This window comes from Parasteatoda tepidariorum, chromosome X1 (genome assembly GCF_043381705.1).
Source record: "Parasteatoda tepidariorum isolate YZ-2023 chromosome X1, CAS_Ptep_4.0, whole genome shotgun sequence".
Taxonomy (NCBI): domain Eukaryota; kingdom Metazoa; phylum Arthropoda; class Arachnida; order Araneae; family Theridiidae; genus Parasteatoda; species Parasteatoda tepidariorum.
The window spans coordinates 27,319,695-27,344,211 of NC_092214.1; the positions used below are offsets into that span (position 1 = coordinate 27,319,695).

General features: G+C 31.2%; 1 protein-coding gene across 1 annotated transcript; it reads left to right on the forward strand.

Annotated features, from left to right (window-relative positions):
* Positions 1-1,117: 1,117 nt before the first annotated feature.
* LOC107440623 (Hormone receptor 83) lies at positions 1,118-24,161 on the forward strand. Its single transcript, XM_071187777.1, has 8 exons — positions 1,118-1,396; positions 3,136-3,205; positions 6,614-6,754; positions 11,453-11,548; positions 15,668-15,886; positions 17,528-17,754; positions 20,511-20,613; positions 23,931-24,161. Exons 1-8 carry the CDS (start codon positions 1,118-1,120, stop codon positions 24,146-24,148), a joined length of 1,353 nt encoding a protein of 450 aa, XP_071043878.1. The 3' UTR covers positions 24,149-24,161.
* The last annotated feature ends 356 nt before the right edge of the window (positions 24,162-24,517 follow it).

The following is a 24,517-nucleotide window of genomic DNA, read 5'->3' on the forward strand; positions in this document are numbered from 1 at the left end:
AACATTAAAATTATTTTTAACGGTAACTTATTTAATAAAGATAGCAAAAGTCAATCTTTATTCCTTGTTTCAATGCAATATGAAACAAAAAAGTAAAACCAAAGTTCTCCCCCAAGACTTACGATATATTTTTTTCCTTAAATCTGAATTAATCGCGGTTATTGTCATATATCAGAGTGGAAGTTTTTTTTTACTATCATTTGTTTCAAGTGTGATACGTCGTCATTTATAAATTCCAGATGTACTATTTAATACATTGATGTTTGACCGATATCTGGACTTTTTATACGTATTATTTTCCAAAATAATTAAAAACAAACAAAAAAATTACCCCCATTTTGAGTGATTATTTTTTTATCATTGGAAATTATTTCGATATCATTAGATCGGCATTGAATTTGCAATTAATTTAATCGTCGTCCCACTGCATAATGTATAACTTTATTTCGGGAAGATTTAATACTGTCTACCCCCTTACATTTCAATTTAATTTTAAATTTATTTCTCAACTAGAAAAATACTTTTTTAATTTTTCACATGAGTATATGGTAATTCAGCAAACTCTCTTTCCAACTGAACTACATTCCATTTTGTGTGATCATTTTAAGTCGAATTAGGTGGTCCATATTTTGACCAGCATCACCTCTTTGGTATGATGTAGCAATGCCTTTACACCTACTTTTGCAGTAAAGTTCCTTATAGTAAGATTTCCTTTGTCAGTAAATAAAATAATTTTCTTATCAAATTGTACTTATGCTTCGATCAAAGCCAATCAGCCCATGATATCTTCTTTTTTTGTCATATATTCTGAGTAGGTATACATAAAAACTTTATCGGATAGGAATTAAATGTAATAAAGTATCATGTCAGTACATTTGGCTTAAATATCCATGCAAATTACGTAAGTTGTGTACAAACTTTTTTAAAAAAATGAAAAATAATATCCTACCTTGAATAGCAGAGTTGCAGTTCTACTCCAGAGGGAACTTCACCTTACGTACGTTGTAAAATCTAGGGCTTTTCTTTTTTTTTTTCAATTTCAGCGTGTAGAACTCTTGTTGTTGTTGTCATCGTAAGCTTGTTAAGGCAGTACGAATGCGATTGCTCTTGTTTTCCAATGGAGCCATCTATGGCCAAGAATTTGACTTCTGCCACTCTCATACGTCACACCCGTTTATATTACGGACTCATTCATACATTCATTCATTCCTCCACAGATCGTTATTTTGACCTGAACCAGAGAGCGATCAATCTCCAATTCCCTATCCCCAGAGGAATTGATTTGTTACAGGAACATGGAGGACTTTGTGACTCGACAGATTCAGCGTGCACCAGTCACCATTTACTACACGGGAAATCTTCTGCCGGTTGGATTCAAACTCCCGTCCTCACAAACGTGAGTCCAGCGTCCTGCCAATCATGCTATCCCGGCCTTGTAGAACTCTTTTGATGTTTGAAATGTTTCATGATTAATGGTAATATTCTATCATTTTGTCATGCTATTGATTATGCTTTAAATTATTATTCATCTTCCCCCAAACTACATATGCAGTTGGCTCACATAGTTTGAGTAAGAATTAACTATTCAAAATATGCGTGTTTTTCTCTCTCTAACACACACACTTTTTTTTTGGTATAAAGTGCTAAATTTGTGTTCTGTCACGTTCATATATTTCCATTCCTACCTTTTGAATCATTTATTTGCTTCTTCCTTTAATATATTAAACCATGAAATTTAATTTTCTCCATTTTGGAATTTTAGAAAATACTGATTTTTTTCCTTTTATCCTTGATTCCATTGGCCTTTCCTCTTTTTCTTTGGGTTTTTTTTCCCTACTTGTGATTTATAAATTGTAAGGAAACAAAAATACATTGAGCAATTATAATTTCTCATCTTCTTTTATTTGAACATATAAAAAACATAATTTTAAAAAACTTGAAATAACTAGCAAAAAAAATCGAAATATTACTCTCTGAAGTTTTAGAATCGATGTCCTGTGCAAAATTTAGTTAACAAAAGAGCTAATAATTATTATTATTGGTTATCTCCCAGTGGTCTGTCAAAATATGATAGTAAAATTCGTATCCTGAAATTTAATTCTTATTTTCATAAATGTATCATAAAACATCCTTAATAGCCACAGTAATCCTTATACTCATGAACAACATCGCTTACATAAACACGCTTAACGTGAATTTCATTTAACGTGAGCTAATTGTCAAATCCTAAGCAAATAGCAAACGGGCTAATGCTTACTTTAACGTATAAAAGTACTTAAGCATTAAGTACTTTTAATTCACGCTTGACGTAAAATATCTTTTAAGGTGAACTCAAATTACAATACGCTTTGAACTTTTTTATTTTATTTAATTTGAAAAGAAGATTTATTTACCATGTTAAATGAAGGAAAACATGAATCACAGTTCTTTACCTATAACAGAGAGTATTTGCGGAAAATATTCCATGTTTTGTTTTACAATGTAGATAATTGTAAATCTGATACATTCATCCGAAAACTCATTACGACCAAAGATAAGGGTTTCTTTTCCAAGATAATAGATAAAATTGTTAAAAAAATATGTTTATAATCCTAAATATGAATATGTCAAGTCCGACACAAATAATAGGGTTCTGCCTCCACTTTTTCCAAAAATTATCGTCCGAATATCAAAAATTCATTCAAACATAAATTTCAAATTATCTTTTCTTCGAACAATAAAACTGCTTTCTCGTATTTCAAACAATCGACTGATTGTTTTAACAGAGAAAATTTACAAAATTTCATGTCAATGTGGACTTTCATGCGTTAGGAAACTAAAAGTGCCCTCAAATATAGTCTGAACGAACATCAAAGCTACATCAAGAATAAAGAACTCCACTGCTCAACTATTGCAAAACACTGCTAGACAAAAGGCTATAGGTTCGATTTTTCCTCACCTTATATCATTCATAACTGGATTTCATATATTGATCTAGATTTCTGGGAGAGTTTCAAATTTATCAAAAATTAAAAATTATAGTGTTAATGATCTTACTGCTATATCATATATGTCAGAGAGTTGGAAATCATTTATTTTTTAACTCTTACTGTCAGTTTATTATTGTTACCTTTAACTGTATATTTTTCTTTTTAGCATGTCGTAACCTTTGGCGAAGGATATCAACTCTGTTTTATCACCACTGTCATTTATCATACTGATGATGGTGTGTGTATCAATGTGAAACCGAATTCTGCATGAGTTTTAATAAATAAATAAAATTTTATTTGTTGTTTTAAGCGTTGTTTTTAATGAAACACAAATTTTCCTTATTTCGGATTACGTTGTGAGCAGGTTAAAAGAAGAAAATAAATTATTTTTAAAAATTGTGTTTTTTTTAACTCTTACTGTGAATTTATTATTGTTGATTATGCTGTGTGCTGGTTAAGAGAAGAAAATAAAATTTAAGAAAAATATAAAAGCAGCAAAAAATATCTTTATAATCTAATAAAAAATCTTTCGACAAATAAATGATAGACTTTCTAAAAGGAAAGGTGTAAATATTTCGACCTCTGATTCGCTAGTTCATATGATCTTACCTTTCTGAGATCAACCAATGGTAAATGCCGTGGGCGGGGTAACTCAGGAAGTCCCACCTGTAGGAAAGTTACTTGCTCACGGCAAAAGTGGTTCTATAATCAAATAAATCAGCTTTCCGCCTAAAATGGGTAAGTTTTCTAGTCGTTTAATTTGATTATGATCTATTAGTCAAATATATATTCCAAAAATAGATATTTACTACATGATCCTCACAAGAATATCGTTAAATGTCGAATAATATTTCACTTATAGCTAATTGCAATGATTAAATTCAAACCTAAAATTATATTCCACTTTTAAAAGAATTTTTTGTTAAAAATGGTAGAAAATTATTACTATAAATAATTACGCAACTAAGAACAAACACAATTAACTGTTATTATTGAATATTACAGTTAGCCAAAGTACAAATTTTCTCAAATTGTGTCTGTGTTTTTTTTAAATCCAGTATCATGTTTAAAAAATAGTAAGTAATTAAATTCGACTATTTTACATTCCATAAACTACGCAAATTATCATTCGTTTCATTGATATAATGTTTTTGAAGCTTGTTTATGATTAATTAGATTATTGGATGAAAAAGTAGAGGGTGTCAGTTAAATATTTAAAGGAAAAAAATACAAAAAAAGTTATCATATCTGACGAAGCATCAAGACATATCATATGAAATGTGAAAATGAAATAATAAAAGATCAGTATATTTGTCGGAGGAAAGTGAAAGATGTTCCTAATAAACTTTATTAACTTGGAGTATAATTATTAGGAAATATCATTTTAGTTTCATTGGTCAAATAAACTTGTTTCGTTAATTAAATTTCATCTTTTCTGTAATTGACGTTGGTAATGCTTCTTCATATTTTGATAACATATTTGTCTTCTTATCACTAACGTATTAATTTCAGACAACTTTTTTGGAAGTGATTTGTGCTAATAAAGCCCACACAATTTATAGTTCTTCAATGATTTTTTTTAATTTTTAAATTAAAGTTTATTCTATCTATATCTTAAATTTACTTTTTGAATGAATATTCGCTTAAATAAATTTAACAAAATCTTTAGTTTTTGAATTTTCTATTTTCCAAAATTGAAACAAATAAGATTATCTAAAAATTAAGTTATTCGGATTTTTACAGTTCAATCATTTTCAAAGATGTAAAACGAAACAAAAATGACATAATAAATAAATATTTTAGTTCAAGAAAGTAACAAATCGACGATCTCAAACAAAAGTGCGTTGATTCAATTTGGAACAATTGATTTACGTTAATTGTTGCAGTAAATGCTCGATTTATCGAGTTCGGCATCTAACGAAAACACTGTAAAATATGAATTTTCAAAGTTCACGAAACTTTTTTTGTTTCTGACGAAACCGTTTCCTGGTATATGCTGCGACCAAAAATTTCGTCAAAGTGACGTCAAAGAAACATTTCCTCAATCTATTATTTCCAAAAAAAGAAGAAGAAAAAACGTCGCAGTGCCTTATGTATCTAATTTTTCCAATAATCACTTGATCGTGGGCACCATATAGGTGGACCAATGACACCCAAAACAACACAAGAAGTACAGCTAGAAGACTGCTCGAAGCGGGATTCGAACCTGGGATTTTCTTGGTATGAGGCAAACTCCTTGATCACCATACAGACGGTCGGTTTATTTCATCACTTTATTTTTGATGATGTAGTAGTCTTCATTCCAGTTTCGTCATTCTAGTTAGCAATCTCTCTAATGCACTGCGTTGAGGTTCCGAAAAAAGAAAACATTTTTGTCATAGATTTGAAAGTTCACATTTTGTCACAAATCGATTGATTTCATGACGAAATTATTCCTAAAATTAACGTAATACAGTTCAAGGATTGCTGTATCGTCAAAAGTGAGAGTTTTATTTCTGAGAGTGAAGTCCGCTATTACGACAAGCTTCTAAGTCATCTTCAAAATGCTAATGATAAAGACGAAAGAAAAAAATCGCATGCATTAACAAGTTAAAATTACTAGCCTTCCTCTATTACGATATTTCCCCCCCCCCTTTTATGAGGGAAGTTCTTTTTTCTGCTGCAATGTCGTTCGGGAATACTGAAAGGGGAAAAACAAAGATATAGTTACCCCTTATTTCGTTATTACAATCTTAATCTTTAATGTTAATGAAACAAACGTGCATTGGTTATCCTTCAAGTCTATCAAGTTATCTTAATCCTGAGAAAAGAAAAATTCTTTTGTTATTTTAGGAATCCCGTTATCCATGGTCTTTTGGCCCACGGTGGGCTGGTGTGAAAATAAATTAGAAATACGAAAATCTCCATGTTTTAATCACCATTAATACCACCTTAGTTCAGCTATGTATCATCGATATTTTTAGAGTAATAAAAATTTGTGAATTTATTTAATTCATTGACTACTTCGTTTCTTCTTTGAAAATAAATAAAAAATAATCTTATCAAACACCCATGTTCCAAAAATAGAACATCATTAAACACATTCAAAAAAAATTTCGTTAATTTTTTTCTTTTTGTTTTATTGTCTTGAGATATTCTTTAATAGTGCACTTATCAAATTCTAAGCTAATTAAATGATCCCTTTTTAATTCAGTATTTAAATGGAAAATATATACAAAATTTTTGTCAGAAATTAAGTTAAAAAAACCTACACATGAAGGTTATTAAATTAATATTTTAACGAGGAAAAACACTTTCAAAATTTGACGAATTAAGAGTGAAATAGGCAGAAGAGAAAAAAAAATAGTTGAAATACCTGTTTAAGCATGAAACTTTTCATTAATTGCTTTTCACAATTAATCTCAACTCACTGACTGTTATAAATAGATTTGGTTGTTTTCAATCTCGCCTTTCTCGTTAATGATTTGTCCTGTTATGGCTTTTTTTGTTTTTCTCTGTCCTAAATAATAACTTGCGACTCCCTTGTGTATTTCGTTACTTCAATTTTTACGAAAATTCTGAATATATACATTAAAGACAGTGATTACGTCTTACCCGCATCTGAAACACCATTTAGTGATTAATTAATATAATTACTTTTTCAGGGCGAACATTACCTGTTCCTGTATCTTGTTTAGTGTGTGGAGATAAATCTTATGGAAAACATTATGGTGTATTTTGCTGCGATGGGTGCAGTTGCTTCTTTAAACGCAGTATAAGAAGAGGCATTGTTTATAGCTGTATTGGTAAATAGACATTCTTTACCACTTGCAAAAAATTTTAATAATGCTTTAACATAGTCAAGCTGTAATAATAAAAATAATAGTAGTAAAAGCAATATAACCACTTACGACCCTCATCTGGTGCTGAGGTGGCCAATATTATTGGAGGAAAGTAACTTATCTAAAATGAAAAAAAGGAAAAATATGGGTGCCATTTTAAACTTTTTTAAGGAGCCAAATTTTTTTTTAGAAATAGAGTGAAAGAGCTGTGAAAGCTGAGGGATAGAGCGTTCGCCTTCCAATGAGGTGAACTGGGTTCGAATCCCAACGATGGCTGGCGGATACGAATTCCGCATCTGGCTGGCACAAACCACAGTGCTGACGTAAATTATCCTCAGTGGTAGACAGATCATGGGTTAGAGTCCCCTTGTTGTCAAGCTAATCGTGGGAGGTTTTCGAGGTTTTCCTCTCTATGTAACGCAAATGTGGTTTAGTTTCATCAAGAAGTCCTCCATGAAAGTAAATTTCTCCCAAAACGTGATTCAAGAAATCCCTTGTTTTCTGCATTGGGTTCGAAATTACAAAGTGACGGAGTTGAACATTAGCAGTCGTAAACCCAAAAAATTGGCTGTTCAACGACGGTTATTAAAATAAAATAAAGTGAAAAATTCTCTTTATAATCTGATCATATGATTTTCGCACAAATAGTACATTTTGTTTAAATTATTCAGAGTAATAGAAATTTAAAAACTAATATAATAAATAAAACAACTGTTTAAATTTTGGGTTTAACGTTAATAAACATTTTAAAACGTTGAACGTTGGTTATGTAAAAAACAAAAATTAATATCTTGATATCTTGAAAATTAAATTTTAAACAGTTAATTTATTAGAACTGCATCAGAATTAGTTCTTGAAAATGTTAACAAAATTAGGTGTTTTAGACAAATATCAATTAACGTTATTTGATTTTATTGAACTATATTTTGATTTTATTATGGTCATAACAGAAAATCAACACAAAATATCGGGCTCACCTTAGAATCGTCTTAAAGATAGCAACAAAAAAAAATTAAGTCTACTAAGTTTTCTTAGTTTCAAAGATAGCAAATTTAGTTTCAAAGATAGCAAATAAAAAAAAATAATAAATAAATAGAATAAAGTTTAGTAGACCAAGTTTTCTTCCGCTATCCTTACTCTGTTGTAATTCATATTTTCTACTTACGAGATAAGAGCATTGATACAGAATTTAGCTACTAAATCATGGATGGCCAAGCTACGGCACGCACCATAGTATAGCATGGTGGAGTTTCAGCAGTGCCACGCGAAGACCTAAAGAAAAAGTTTAAAAAATTGAAGAAAAAAAATTTCTTCAAGAACTTTTTTAAAATCTGTAAAAACGTTACTCATGAGCTACTGAATACAGCCGTGGCAGAAAGCGGTGCTGACGCCAGTACAATGATACGATAAAACAACGTTGCGTTCCGCTGCTAAAAGCATACCGTGCCATAGCCTGATCATCCATGATTTAGTAGCTAAATTCTATAACAATGCTATCGTCTCGCGTGTAGAAAATATCAATTACAACAGAGTAAGGACAACGGTACGAAACTTGGTCGACTTAATTTTTTTATCTTTTTTGCTTTCTTTGAAACTAAATGCGAAGTTTGGAAACTAAGCTAGTCTGCTAAATTCTATCTACTTTAACTTAAATAAATTTAACTGCATAGCTGACCATAATCATAGAAAATGAGGAACACCAAATTAATATTCCATAAAATATTAAATATAAACTTTCAGTCTAAGTTTAAAAATTTATAGCTCCAATAAAAAAAATAAAAAACTAAAAAAAATTTTAAAAAATGCTTCTTAGACCAGTCACTGCCGCACAGCTGTTCTCGAAAAAATCTTTACGAACTTATCTTAATTATTAAGTAAACTTTAATTAATTACAATTCTCATTTGACTTTTCCTTTTTTTCCTTCTTTAGCAATGATAAATAAAAAAATTTCATTAAGAGCATTATTCCTCCGAAAACTTGCTACCTTGAACAACTTTTTAGTTAGTACAATTTTTAAAAAAAATCGAAAGAACATGTCAATTATATTTTGGAGGGAGACATTTGAAAAAGCCCTTTAATCAATCGGATGACAAATATATTCTGAGATAAACTCTAATATGTAGTAAATATGGTTTAGCATTTTAAATTTTCTTTTAAAAGTAACGTCTAATAAAATTTTTTTATTGTATTAATGTTAATTAAAACTATCAATTTAAGATAAAGTGTTGAAGAAAAACCTATTTAAAGTAGGATTGGTTGAGAGAAGTGGACCACTGGGGTAAGTGGATTAAACCCCCCAAATTGAAATATGCATGTAAATTTTTTCTGTTAATCATGTCACATTTTACTAAAGTGATTGGTTTTGCTTCATGTATTTTTATTCCTGATTGTAAAATCAATGTAAGATAAATTTCCAGAAAAATATTTTTTTGGAAAGATTTCAGGCAACATTTTTCCTGGTTAGTTCTTATTATCTTTTTAATGTTTATTATACTTTTAAATATAGTTTAACCTAAAGTACATACTGTAATTTTTTTTCGAAGCATTATTAAGTGTTTAAAAGTAGGGGTTCCACTTAGGCCGTAATTTTTCAGTACCAGAAGCAAACGGGTTTAAGGAATCCCAGTTACCCCAAGAAGTAAATTTGAATAAATTTTTCCATTATGGCTTAAATAAGGTGCCTTAAATTACTATAATGCAAAATTACTATAGCTTTCAATAAATTTCATACACGCAATTGTTTTGTTTTTTATTCTATAAATACCCGTCATTCAGATTTAATGTCCATAGATAACTAATAAATGAATATATTTACAAATAAATTTTTCACACTAAAAATTTATAAACTTTATCAAGTAAAACTCACGTATCCTTTTTTTAGATATGCTTCTTTAATTTAAATAAAGAGTTAACCGCCCTCTTACCCCTTCTTGTGTAGTAAGTGGGACTTCCATCTGATTTTTTTTCTTAAAAAATAATAATTAAAAATATTTAAGCGTTATTTTAAGAAAAAATGATAAAATTTAGTTTATTAATGAAGTCTAAAGTAAAATAAGTTAATAAATAAATTTTTTCATTCAAAATTTTCTTATAAGGCTTCAAAAATGAACTGTTCGAAAAACGTTCGACATACCTCAACCAGCTCTAATATTTTGTTTTCCAGAAGAACGTAATTTTATTGCCAACTTAGTTAAATTCGTACGGATTTTGTACACTACAGTATATCATAAACATATTACTTTTAATAAATATTATTAATATAAAATGGTGCAGCGGAAACGTTAATTTTTATTTTTTTTTTTTTTTATTTTGGTAGCTCGGTGGTATAAATAAAGCTTTGACATAATGAGCATGCAAAAAACAGTAAAAAGAAATTGGAAGAAAAAAAAAAGAAATTTGTATAAGACTATAACGCAATGAAGAAATAAATTTTTAAAAAAATATTTCTGACGAAAAATAAGAAAAGTAAACAAGATAATTTGAATTTATTTTAGTATTTTTCTTGAAAGACCGTAATAAACAAAAGTTTCTTTCATTTCTGGCGAATATTCTTGGTGCGAATGTGATCGTAAATCACGTAATCATGTAATCGCAAATGTGAATAAGTGATCAGAAAATGATAATAAGTGATCCTGATCACGATCATGAATGAGAATGTGATCATAAATAATCAGGTAGAACATTTATCTGAAAACGTTCTACCTGATGATTTAAAGAGAGAGGGATGGGCGCGAGGTTTTGAGCGTAATTCTAAAACTCATGTCAAGAATGGATTAGATATTCGAAGCGCAATTGAGTATGCTTTAGAAAACCACTAGGACGATTCAATATCACAGCATGTTTTTGAGTCACGCGTGGTATATAACACCATTATTTTGTTGCATAGAATATCGTTTGTATATGGAGCAATTAAATATAGCTTCCAGTTCTTGCGACATGAATCTCAACATTCTTCCGACTCCTATTTTTTCAAAAAAATACGATTAGATTATAACCGTATGTTTCATTAAGAGTAGAAAATTTAACTCTTTATAAATAGGTTATATTTAGTTATAAAAAAACTCATTGCAATTTTTTAATGTGACCATTTAACCAAAATTTAGTTTGAATTCGAACATGGTGAAGCTAATTTTAATTTAAGAAAAAGTCAAACGTTTATGCTAATGAACTCGCGATCACTTAAAAGTCTAGAAAGTCTTATTAGTCACAATTCTGATGTGATTTAAATTTCAATGATAAGAATGAATAATGATAATATGTAGCAAATGAGTACAAATCTGAAGTGGGCAAGTGTGTTTACGGGCATTTTCCAATATTTTAGTTTAAAAAAAAAAAAGAAAAATTCTTTGTTAACGAACACGTGATCACCTGGAATCTAGAAGAAAGTTATACTGTATCATGGAGATCCGGTCAAAATTGTGTTAAACTATAATTAGAAATTCCATTAAAATAATGCATAATGTAGGAAGTCCGAAATGCATATTTTCCAGAGGTGTATACGGGTACATTTAATATATAGAAAAAAATCTTTATTTAGAACTTAAAGTTTTCGTTTTTATTTGAGCACCCTAAAGTCTTATATGCATTTTGTATTTAAGCTTTTTCTGTATTGATAAGAATGCTATTTAATGTTTGAAAACTAACTTTTCCAATTTTTACAGCTGGTACGGGAAATTGTGTCGTTGACAAAGCACGACGAAACTGGTGTCCATTTTGTCGCCTCCAAAAATGTTTCCGTGTCAGTATGAACAGAAATGGTAATTATTATACTTTATAATTTAATGAAAGGCTATGAAATGAGAAATCATGATTCTTTTAGACCAGGGGTTACCAACTGGCTTCCCGGGAGCCGCCTCCGGCCCACGAAGCCTTTTTTTGTAGCCCTCGAACTAAAATATATTAGTTGTCCTTTTTTTGCGGACAATTTTCGTAAAAAATCTACATTTGTTTAAAATACTTTTCTCGTTAATTAAAACCTAATTTCTTCGTTAAATTTTAACTCTGTGAAATTTAATATACCAACGGTACAAACAAATTTATTTCTCAGGTTTTGCATCCAAGAAAATACTTATTCAAATACAAAAATAATCGCGTATGTTGCTCTTTTCTATTTAATTTTTTTTCGTATTTTGTGAATATAATATAACATGTGCGTATCAGAAATTTTCTCGAAGAAATTCCCCGTTTTTACTTTTTGAAACCATTCACTTTGGACGAAAATATTTACACACACATTTGTAAATTTTAAATTTAAAATGTAAATACCTATTTTCTGGTGGTTGCAGCAGACAAACCTCAATTTTTACATTGAATATTTTGTGTGCTACTATATAAGTTTTAATACCAACCTTTTTAAAGTTTTCTATCTTAACAATTTGATATCTGTTGCACATTAATTGTTTAATACATCGGTGCACANGCCTCCAAAAATGTTTCCGTGTCAGTATGAACAGAAATGGTAATTATTATACTTTATAATTTAATGAAAGGCAATGAAATGAGAAATCATGATTCTTTTAGACCAGGGGTTACCAACTGGCTTCCCGGGAGCCGCCTCCGGCCCACGAAGCCTTTTTTTGTAACCCGCGAACTAAAATATATTAGTTGTCATTTTTTTGCGGACAATTTTCGTAAAAAATCTACATGGGTTTAAAATACTTTTCTCGTTAATAAAAACCTAATTTCTTCGTTAAATTTTAACTCTGTGAAATTTAACATACCAACGGTACAAAAAAATTTATTTCTCAGGTTTTGCATCCAAGAAAATACTTATTCAAATGCAAAAATAATCGCGTATGTTGCTCTTTTCTATTTAATTTTTTTTCGTATTTTGTGAATATAATATAACATGTGCGTATCAGAAATTTTCTCGAAGAAATTCTCCGATTTAACTTTTTGAAACCATTCACTTTGGACAAAAATATTTACACACACATTTGCAAATTTTAAATTTAAAATGTAAATACCTATTTTCTGGTGGTTGCAGCAGATAAACCTCAATTTTTACATTGAATATTTTGTGTGCTACTATATAAGTTTTAATATCAACCTTTTTAAAGTTTTCTATCTTAACAATTTGATATCTGTTGCACATTAATTGTTTAATACATCGGTGCACATTAAAGTTATTGTAGCCTGAATTTTTATTATTTATTTAATATTTTTAAAAATATTATTAATAACAATTAAATATTTTTAAAAATCTACTTCTTATTTTAATTTGTAATTCAATACTTTTGCTTTGTACAGCTTGGTAAAAATCTGACAGTAAAAAATATAAAATGTTAGCAATTTATCCCTCATTGTTTCAACCATATTAATGCTCTTTACGTAGCATGATTTGGACTAAACAAACGCTTCTTAAAAATTTTAGTTTTTTTATTTCTTCATATTCATGAATATTTTTGAAAAATTTGACACTTACTTTGTAATCTGAAACCTCTTTCAAATTAATTCCTTATTGGCAAAAGTTATAAAAAATTCACAAACCATCCTTCACTATGTTAACAATAAATATGCTTTTAACGTGTAATATTGTTTGGAGTAAACAAATCCTTCTTAAAACTTTGAGTACTTATTTCTTCTCAAATATGGGTATCTTTGAAAGAATTGACGCTCACTTTCTAATCTGAAAAAGTTTCAAAAAATTTTCGCATTGCAAAAATTTTAAAATTCCCAAAATAAATTTTATTATGATTAATAAATTAATAAATTTAGGCTCATTCAATAGCATGGCTTGGAATAAACAAATGTTTCTTAAAAATTTTCAGTGCTTATTTCTTCACAGCTATGGGTATTTCTTTAAAAAATTTACACTTTCTTTTTATCTGAAACAAGTTTTAAATGAATTTCTCATTGTAAGAAATTATAAAATTTTAACAAAGTGCTCTCCATTATGTTAACAATATACTTAACGTGACATGGTTTAATCCAAACAATATCTATATTTATCATTATATTTATTATTTTTATTATACTTATATTATATTCATTATTATAGTATTAGTATTTATATTTCTTCACATATATGGGTATTTTTGAAAAATTTTAATGCTTACTTTGTAATCTGATGCAAAATTTCAAATTAATTTCTCATAGGAAAAGTTACAAAAAATTCGCAAAATGTACTCCATTATGTTAGTTATATACATGCTCTTAACGTAGCATTGTTTGAACTCAAAATTGCTTCTTAAAAATTTAGGGTACATATTTCTTCCGATCAATGGGTATTTTTGAAAAAGTTAACGCTCAATTTTTAATGTGACTTTAAAGGAATTCAAAAAATTTGCGAAATGTCTTCCATTTTTTTTAACTATATAACAGTATTTTACGTAGCATGGTTTAGACTAAGCAAATGCCTCTTTAAAATTTTGGGTATTCATTTTTTACACATCTATGAATATTTTTTAAGCATTAGACGCTTTCTGGAGCTTGCCAGCAACTAAACCATGCATCGTTACGAACATATATATGGTGTTAATATAATATAATATATAATATAATATAATATAATATATATTATAATATAATATTTATTAATATAATAAATGACAAATAAAAGGCATTTATAGTTAAGGAAAGATTTGAGTTTTAATTAGCTTTCATAAAATGTATTCGTTGAAATGCTTCATTNTCATACGTCATTTTTTTTTTCAAAAATGCCAATATGTTTCAAAAAATAAGTACTCAGAATTTTTAGAAATTTTTTACTCACAGTATGAGCATATTTATCGATACCATAATGGAAGACACTTTGCGAATTTTTTTATAATTTTTTGCAATGAGAAACTTATTTCAGATTGCAAAGTAAGCGTCAAGTTTTTCAAAAATGCACATAGATGTGAAAAAATAAATACCCAAAATTCTTAAGAAGAATTTATTTACTCCAAGTCATGCTACGTTAAAAGTACTAATATAATAAACATAAAAAAGGATAATTTGCAAATTTTTTATAATTTTTGCAATGAGGAATTCACTTGAAACTTGTTTCACATTAGAAAATAAGTGTCAAATGTTTCAAAAACACCAATAGAAGTGAAAAAATAAACACTGAAACTTTTTAAGAAGCATTTGTTAAGAACCATGCGACGTTAAGAGCGAATATGTGGTTAACATAATTGAGGACACTTTGCTTAGTTTTATAATTAATTGCAAAGAGGAAATCATTTGAAACTTGTTTCAGATTTAATAGTTAGTGCCAATTTTTTTAAATATGCCCATAGTTTTGTGGAAATAGATACCCAAAATTTTTAAGAAGCATTTGCTTAGTGCTACGTAAAAAGCCATGGTGCGTCATCCCTACTAAGTTTATCAGTGGAGTTGAACTCTCATCCATACTGAGTGAGTGGGGAGAAGCGCTCATCCTATAGACGAGAAGTCATCGATCCGAAGTGGGTGAAGCGCTCATCCTATATCACTATAGTAAGAGAGGTTATCAACCCCAAAAGTGGAGTGTAGCGCTCATTTCCCCCCTACTTATAACTTTGCACAAAACAAAATTTACGTTTAGATTCCTTTTATAAAATTTTTTGTAAAATATTTTTTAAATATCTTTTGCGATTTCCACAGTGATCAAAACTCTAGACCACTGAAACACTTTTTTAAATTATTTCTTTCTCCGAATTTATTGAAAATGCATTGCATTTCATTTTGAATCGTAACACTGGGACCCTTCTTTAATCTGTCTTTCTGTTTACATATTTCGTGTTTGTCTGCGTATTGATTACAGTTAAATAACATTAATCACGGATGAAGTTATGTGACACTATTTTCTGCATATTAGTCAGTCTACTTGAAAAAAGTGATTTTTTTTATAAAAAAAATTATGTTAATATTTTGCCAAATGTTGATTTTTGACAATTTAAAATTAATTTCAGCGGTGCAAGAAGAGAGAGGACCACGCAGCAACAAGAAAACATCGAAGGATAGCTCAGTAGTAAGACGTCATTCTGAACCAGATTCTACACAAATAGTAAACAAGACATCAAGCATTTCGAACGGATGTGATGCTCCAATGAGTGCATTTCGACCAGTTTTACCAGGTCCTAGGTTTTTAGAAATGACTCACACTCCTCTTCAAACTAGATTCATGATTGGTAAGAGGCTATACATTTGATGTCGAAGCTTCTTAGGAGTAATGATATGATAAATTTTAAAACAAACCAAAAGTTGTAATAAATAAATAAACAAATAACAATAATAATCAATTTTGAGCCCTCCACGAATGTCAGAAATGAGACATCACAAATTTTGGTTAAATTTAGAACATTCGAATCCAACAGACCAAATATTTTCATATTTTTTAAATTTTTTTCATCAAAATTAGTATACATATAATCATTGTTGGGTTGAAATATTCATTGGTTCAGGATCAGCGAAGGGGAAAATAAGTGTTTCCTAGCTTCCTCCAAAAGCCGAAGAACACACGCACGTACGGGACCGGGTGATTTTTCCCGCTAAGCCTAATTTCTCTCAGAAAATCTTATAAAATCCTTACCGCAATTGAATACGCTAAAATTTAAAAAAATTTTATAAGTGGTAGTCCCTGAATATACTGTAATAAAATGTACACGTTATTTCAAAAACTGTCTCAAATCAAAACATACAAAATACTATCTAGCAAACCCCAAACTGTTAACAAGTCTACACCCATATAAACGAATAAGTATTCTTTTTCCCCCTCTATCAAAATGTAAACAGAAACCAGAGCGTAATTCAAGTGCCCGAACATACGCAGTTGTTTGCATGTTTAAATATTCCGAATCAAATCAAATGAAAAAAAATTAAATAAAACTCGAAACCCAAAGGGCATATTGAATTATTATAGATTTCAACCACAATTCAGTGTCGTTTAAAAATTGAAACAAAACGTTCCAAATTGAAATCACGTCAGTATGATGATGGGTTGCTAGTGTTAGAGAGGCTCGTTTCGTATATGATACCGTGAATCGCGAAGGGAGAATCATCTCAACACGTATCACGCGTGATTCGCTTCACGTGATTTTTCTTTTGAACGGAATAAAAATTAATGTCAAAGTAACACAAACTTAATACATTCATGCATGCGAAAATTATGTGTAAAAGTAATCGCAAAAATGTTTGCCAAGATATTTATATGGTAAACGTGATCCAACACATGTGAAATATAAAGAAAAATAACTTGTTACATTTTAAAATGGAAGATTGATTCAAAAACGAGAGTTACAAAGGTACAGCATAATATGATGAGGTTACAAACGTTTGTAATGTTTCGTATTTAATGTTTAGTAATACTTTGGACAATTGCAGAAAAAAAATGACATGTCGTTCACTTAGAACGTATTATACTTTTTATCGATCAAATTTAAATAAAGTCTCGCTCACTTCATGTTACATGAATTACCTGATTATTTTTACCTTATTCCACCAAGTACTTCGAACAAAAATTTGTTTAATGATGAAATCATTGCTATTTATTTTTTTATTTTATTATTTATTTATTTATTTTTTGCTCACAAATAGCATAAAACACTTATTTAAAGTTTAGAAATTATTTGAAAACTTATCGATTACGAATTACTTAGTTTTTGAACTATATGTTTTTGTAATATAGAGTAATATGTGTCAGAGTAATAAGGCAGGAGAAGGCCAAAAATATTGAGGAAAAAAAAGGTGCGACTTCATTTATGAACAGCAAGGTGAGAAAATTTTCATAAGAATTTTTTACCATTTCCTTTCTTTTTTCATATATATTCTAGGTTCTGAAGTATTCCCAGAAGCCAGTGTAGTTTTCAGGCAGATAGCCGCTCATATACTTCTGGTAAGCTTCCGAAGAGCTCGAAGTAATGAAATGTTTTCTTCTTTACCTCCTGTGGATCAGTCAGTGATTTTACAAGATGTTTGGGGTGAATTATTTCTCTTACAAGCAGCATATTGGCCAGTAGATATATTAACTGTAGCAAAGCACGTAGAGAACTATGGAAAGGTATTGATATTTGAATTTCAATAACATTTATCGTATCGCTCATTAGTTCATAAACATATTCTTGGAATGCATCTTTATGATATTTTAACGTTTGTAAGCACTGATTAAAAATAAAAAAGAAAAAAAGAAAAATATTAGAACTCTTTTTATTAGCTTCTAATTACACTTAATTAATACAGGATGGAGTAGCGTAACAAGAAATTTTGCACGTTGCATCTATTTGATGTCACCAATAAGGAGTAAAGATACTACTCGCCGTAAAATTATAAATAGCATACTTTTATGAATGAACTTTGAATAAAAATGTTTTCTTGATTTTAGTTATGCATCTATCGTTACTTCAAAATTTTGTAAAAAAATGTTTTAAGTTGTTATCGTCACATTGGATCCACACTTATGAGATATTGGTGACGGTCTGAGAGTTAGCATTTATGATGTCATGAAATGCATGCGCACACTTCACTACTGCAATTTAGATCAGAAGTTGGCAATAAACACCCAAACTTTCCAATATGCTCCCCAAGTTTCACCACTGTGCAAGGACTTTTCTGGCGAAAAAAGGGGTCATTACTATAGAATTACTTCTGGGTCATTACTTCTGGGGTCATTACTATAGAATATTCCGAGCTACTATGATATGATTGGAGAAAGTTAAATTCAATCAGCCAGCTCTTAGTATGAGGAATTGAACACTGGCTTGAACCAACATCTTCTAGAAGAGAGAAGCCCTTCGCACTGGTTGCTATAAACGTGAAATCTTTTTTTTTTAGTAGCGAAATCTTTTTTATTAACCCCAACTGTGCAGTTTATGTTCATTACGTCGGACTACTAAATTGATAATTGATCCGCGTGGAGGCCTTTCTTCTAAAAGGTGTTGCTCGAGCAGCAGTAGGAAAAAAGTACCCACAGAGAAGTAGATATTCAGAAGAAAACAGAGCAAGCAAAGTTAAGAAGCTATAAGTCATGCCTCTAACCCAATACGGCTTTGTAGTCAATGATTTCGGTAGATGTTAGATACTAAGACTTTAGTATTTCTCCCGATCTTCAGAAGGAATGCTTAATCGAATCATTTTGGGCTTGATACCAAAATCTTTATGTTATTCTAAACAAAAAGTTCTTTTTTCAAGAAATTAATAAATTTATTCTGAATGTGGAACAATTGACTGTAGATTAACTGGTATGCAAATTCTAAAGACTTCGCTTTAAAAATCATTCTAAAAATATCTATTGAAAGTGGTTATTACTCTCTGTAAGCGTAATTCGAGGGGAACAGTTTTTACTCTTTCTAAATTAGTTTTTGCATTTTTTTACCACAATTGTACTCTCATATGACTTCTTTTCTTTAGCCAAAATACTGATATTTTTTCTGCGTTTCAAAAAACATCTTCAACAGCTCAAACATTCTCATTCATTTATGTCTTACACTAATCATTCTCCGCATTAACACTCATAATATATCAATTGAGTTTGTTTCTATTCAATTTCGTTTTTTCTTCCTCGAAAATTTCCGATTTACGTCATGTATGTAATATTTAATGTATGAAGGCAAATAGAAAAATATGACTCGCTACAAATGTTGCCGACATTTTGCAACGCACCAGGCTGATTGAAAAATCTTCAGTATTTTCTAATCTGCCTAAAAGCTTCTAGGCAATTTTTCAATCAGCTTATATGCCTTAGAGCTTAAAAAATTTCCGAAGAATTACTCAGTCACACCGATATTTACTTATGATCATTGTAATAAACCTTTAATAAGGTTTTTGACAAGCTTTCACTACTCTGGATTTGCTGCAAACTGCCCGAAATAAATCAGGCTAATCGAACTGTGAACGATATGTTTTCTAAAAAGTCTAAAGGTATGTAGGCGTAGGCTAAGTGCAATAAGCTAAAAAGTGTTAGATTAGTTAAAATAAAATACAGGAGGCTTTTCCATTTAGCCTGGCGATTGTAAAATTACTGGCGAGTTGTAATTCCCAAGGAATTGGATTATACAATTAGCTTGCGACATAAACACGCTGAGAAATTTTTAAGTAAATTAGATGAAAATTTAAAACGAGATATTTATGTCAGCGAGCTTGAAAAACGCCATTTAAAGTTTGTCAAAGCTTATTTGGTCCATACTACGTGCGACAGTGAGAAAACCGTTGTAAAGCCTATATTGTGATTTCAGACTTTTACAATTAAATCAATGTTCTTACGTTAGCTACTCTCAAACCAGGGGCCCCCATCAGGGGGGAAGGTGGGCGCACGATGCGCCCACTTCAAGCTTGGGGGGGGGGTTTTTACACTAAATAAAACGAATAGTTTGGGGGGGAATTTAGACACGAATTGTGAATGCGCCCAAGAACTTGGGGGGATGGGGGCCACTGTCTCAAACTATGTAAAAAATAGTAATGATATAATTTATTGAAATTTTGGAGTGATGTTGAACCTTAGTAACGATTATATTAAGCGATTTTGTAAAAATGCTTAAAATAATATACAAGATTTTTAATTAACAAGATTGTGTAAAAAATTGCTTTCTTAAAATATATTTTATTTTTTCCTAATTAGCCTAAATATGTATGTCTCTTTGCAAAAAACCTAAAAAAGTGTCGGGCTGATTAGAAAGCATTGGAGACTTCTCTAATTAACGTGACAAATTACAAAATGACTGTGGTAGTTTGCAAAGAACCGGGTTATTTAATTAACTTATGACATATATGTTAAATCAAATGTTAATATCGTTTCTTTCTCTCTCTCTTTCTTTTTTTCAGATGCTACCAAGGAGAATGGTGTCAGCAATAATAGAATGTCGACAGTTGCAGTTGGATCTTTTGGAAAGATCTTTACTGGAAACAATTATTTTAGCTAGAAAAGGTATGTAAGTTACAAACCTATTTCATCAAAATTTTAAATGATTATTAATATTCCAAACATTTTCGAGATTCTAAAGTTTATGGAATTTGAATCATTATAAATTTGCCATCAGCATCTTTTTGTTATAAAAAAAAAACCATGGACCATCTTCTACGTATACATCTTCATCTTCTACGTTCATTTCGACCAATAAGATCACGCAATTTAAGAAGAGAGTGGAAGGGCTTTATAAGCTCCTCCCTCTTTTTCTTGTTGTTAAATTCTCCCCGACATCGACATGGAGGACAACAAAACGATCCGCCGGTCGACTCACTTCAAAGATCATCAGATTAGAGTCGTTAGGTTCCATGGAGGGAGACTACAGATTCGGTGTTACCGCTGCCAAGGCTTCGGCCACACGCTGCGAACTTGCAACTACTAGCCAATATGTGTTAAGTGTACCGGTAGCCGCTTTTCATATGACTGCAAAAAGACCAAAGAAACGCCAACCAAGTGCTGCAACTGTGAACAAGATTAACATTGTCGATAACACTGGCCCACAAGTAAAACTAATCTACCGTAAAGTGCTCAACTTCGCACCCAGGTCATAGGGTTACCATAGCAGGAGAGCCATACCCTCTGTAAAAACTGTGATGGTATGTTTTTGGATCATCCTTAGGAATGTTTCCTAGATCGTCGTCAATAGCTCATTGTGCAGGTTTAGAGTGACATAAATATAGTACAACAATACTACTTTCTATTTAGAAGAATACGAGTTTCCAATTTCCAGTTTTTACTTTTTTGTTCATTGCAAATTCTTTCTAGTATTATTCCTCAGGATCAGGAATGTTTCCTTGACCGTCACGAATAGCCCATCCTGCAGCTCTAGCGACTACTATTAATAGTAAAGTTCTACTACTGCTCATATTTACCGCTTTGATCAGCCTGCGAACGAACCGAGAAAATGTGGTTCGAGCTACCAAAGCATGAGAGACATTCCCTCTGAAGAGGATCAAAATTGTGATATCATGTCTTCGGTTCATCCTCACAGGGATTTTTCCCAGACCGTGCCAACTACCCACTGTGCAGTTCCTGTACTACTACAACTTTTAATTAGATTTGAAAGCGTTTTTGTTTTCTCTCATTTAAATATTGATTTCCGAAATAAAATGTTATCTCTCATTTGCGAGCAAAAATGCGTAATTTTTGTCCTTGTGTTGTTTGTTCTCATTCACTACGGAATCGCATTCAACAGTCGTTGGTGGTGGCCTGTTTTCCTGACTTATTACTTCTAGCTAAATTGGCAAAAAATTTTGAATTTATTTTAAAGAAATTTCTCTGAAATTATTTCATCCTCTTACAAAAAATTATATGTCATTTTATACTTTACAGAAATTATCAAAACTTTAATTTTGTGGATGTAAGTAATCTGAATAAATGTATTTTTAGCCATTGAAAAATGTGATAGCTCTTGGGAGGCATTGATATATTTCATCTTTAAAATTTCATTTTATTAAAAATAGGAATTAATTTTATAACATAAATTTCGAAAGGCTCACAGATATAACTTCTTTAACTTTCATCCAACCTTTTTCAAAATTATACATTGAAGTATTTAAATATAGTTTTCATTGCATGTAGAATGTATTTATTTTTTATTTTTTTAAATCCTGTGTCAATAATTTTTTAATTAATTAAATGCCGGGATGGGATTCGGTCAGTACAGACTGATACGCGCGTTCTGATTTATAAAATTATAAGATTAAAAAATGTGTTGTAGACATATAAAAGCGCGAAAAATTAAGCCCGAAAAATGTTTAAACCTTGATTAAGGAAAATCATTACTTTAACTCCTAAACACAATTTTTTTTTATAATTTCGATACTAATTTCTTTTTTTTAATAAAAGATCCCGAATTTTTTTTAAGCGTACCAGTTAGAGAAGGGTTTGACTTACTTAATGAACTTACTCAGTTACTAAACTTATTCACTTACTAAATAGTAAAGTTAAACTTTTTAAAAAAATGTGTTTAAATCGTGTTTGCACACATGGTATGGAAAATACGATTACATATACACTTAAGAGCCAAAACATTATGACCACCCCTACATTTTGCAATGAACTCTCCTGGATGACGTGGAAGGCAGGTGATCAGGTGGAAGTGGTATTTAACTGCTGCTGGAGTGTTTGAAGAATCATTCTTTCACTTACTTTTGTGTGTGATGGGAAAGGCTGCGGATCTAAGCGACTTTGATAGAGGGCAGATTGTAATGACTCGAAGGCTCGGAATAAGTATTTCCGAAACTGCACGACTCGTGGGTTGTTCGCGATCTACAGTTGTTAATACTTATGCAAAGTGGACGAATGACGGTGAAACCAGCAGTAGACGACATGGTGTTGGACGTCCACACGCTATCAAAGAAAAAGGTCGTCGGGCACTGTCTCGTTTGGTGAAGCAAAACTGGAACCAGACAGTGGCCCAACTGACAGCCCAATACAATGCAGGGTCAAGTAGAATAGCATCAGAGCACACAGTTCAGCGGACACTGTTGGATATGGGGCTACTCAACAAACGTCCCACTCGTGTGCCTTTGCTGACCAAGCGTCATCTCCTACACCGCCTGCGCAGGGCCCGGGAACATTACGACTGGTTCATGGATCAGTGGGAGAGAGTTGCCTGGTCAGATGAATCATGGTTTGTCATTCATCACGCCGATGGCCGTGTCAGGATACGCCGTCTTCCAGGCGAACAGTTGCTCCCTCAATGTACAGTAGGTCATACACAGGCCGGTGGTGGCGGTATTATGCTTGGGGGGGGGCGTTCTCTTGGGTGTCTCTGGGATCCGTGGTTGTGGTAGAGCAGACCATGAATGCTACAGGGTATCTGAACATCATTGCGGACCAGTTGCACCCTTGCATGGCCTCTGTTTTTCCAGCTGGAAATTAAATTTTCCAACAGGACAACGCCCGGAGTGGTTCCAGGAACATGATGTTGAATTCCAGTTAATGTCCTGGCTGCCTAACTCACCGGATCTCAATCCGACGGAACACATTTGGGATGTCGTGGAACGGCAGCTCAGAGTTCAAAGACCACTAAGTCGCAATATCTCGTATTTGAGTGACCGTTGCTTAAACATCTGGTACAATCTGTCTCCGGCCATCTACCAAGGACTTGTGGCATCCATGCCAAGGCGGATTGCAGATGTGTTGCGGGCTAAAGGTGGGCCAACTCTTTACTAAGAGGTGGTCATAATGTTTTGGGTCTTGAGTGTAATTATGCTTATTAATTTTAAAAAAATTTTTAGGGATCATTAATGCATAGTCTTATACTTTCCCAGATTGCTATAAGCCTCTTGTTGCTCCAGGGCATGTTGATTTAATATTAGAGCAAGCTCAAACCAGACTAGAGCAGCACATGCTTCGGGTGAGAAACAAAGAAAGTGGAGCTTTTGGACGAACACTATTAGTATTGCCATGCTTACGTTCAACTCCTCAATCATTGTTGTTAGAAAATGTTATTGGACTGACAAATGATGACATACGAAGGCTTTTCTGACAGTGAAGATCGTTTTTTTTTCTTTTCTTTTTTTTTTCTTCTTATGTATATACGAATGTAAAATAAAATAATATGAATAAAACTTGTTGTTCAATGTACTAACGAACTTGTAATTATTCAATTCCCTTTGCTTTCCACTCTTCTTTTTTGAAGGCTGTACACATAAGTGGTATCCAACTGGCATCCGTGAAGGTAAGTACAAATTAAAATTTTAAATTTGTTTTGTGAAGATCCATATCGGTTTCAGATGCTTTATATTCCTGGACAAATTTGATTTAGCTCAGATTCCATGAAAATTTATGCGACAACTTATATTCTAATTCGGCCAAAACAAGGGGAGTTATTTTAATTTATTTAATAAAATAATGA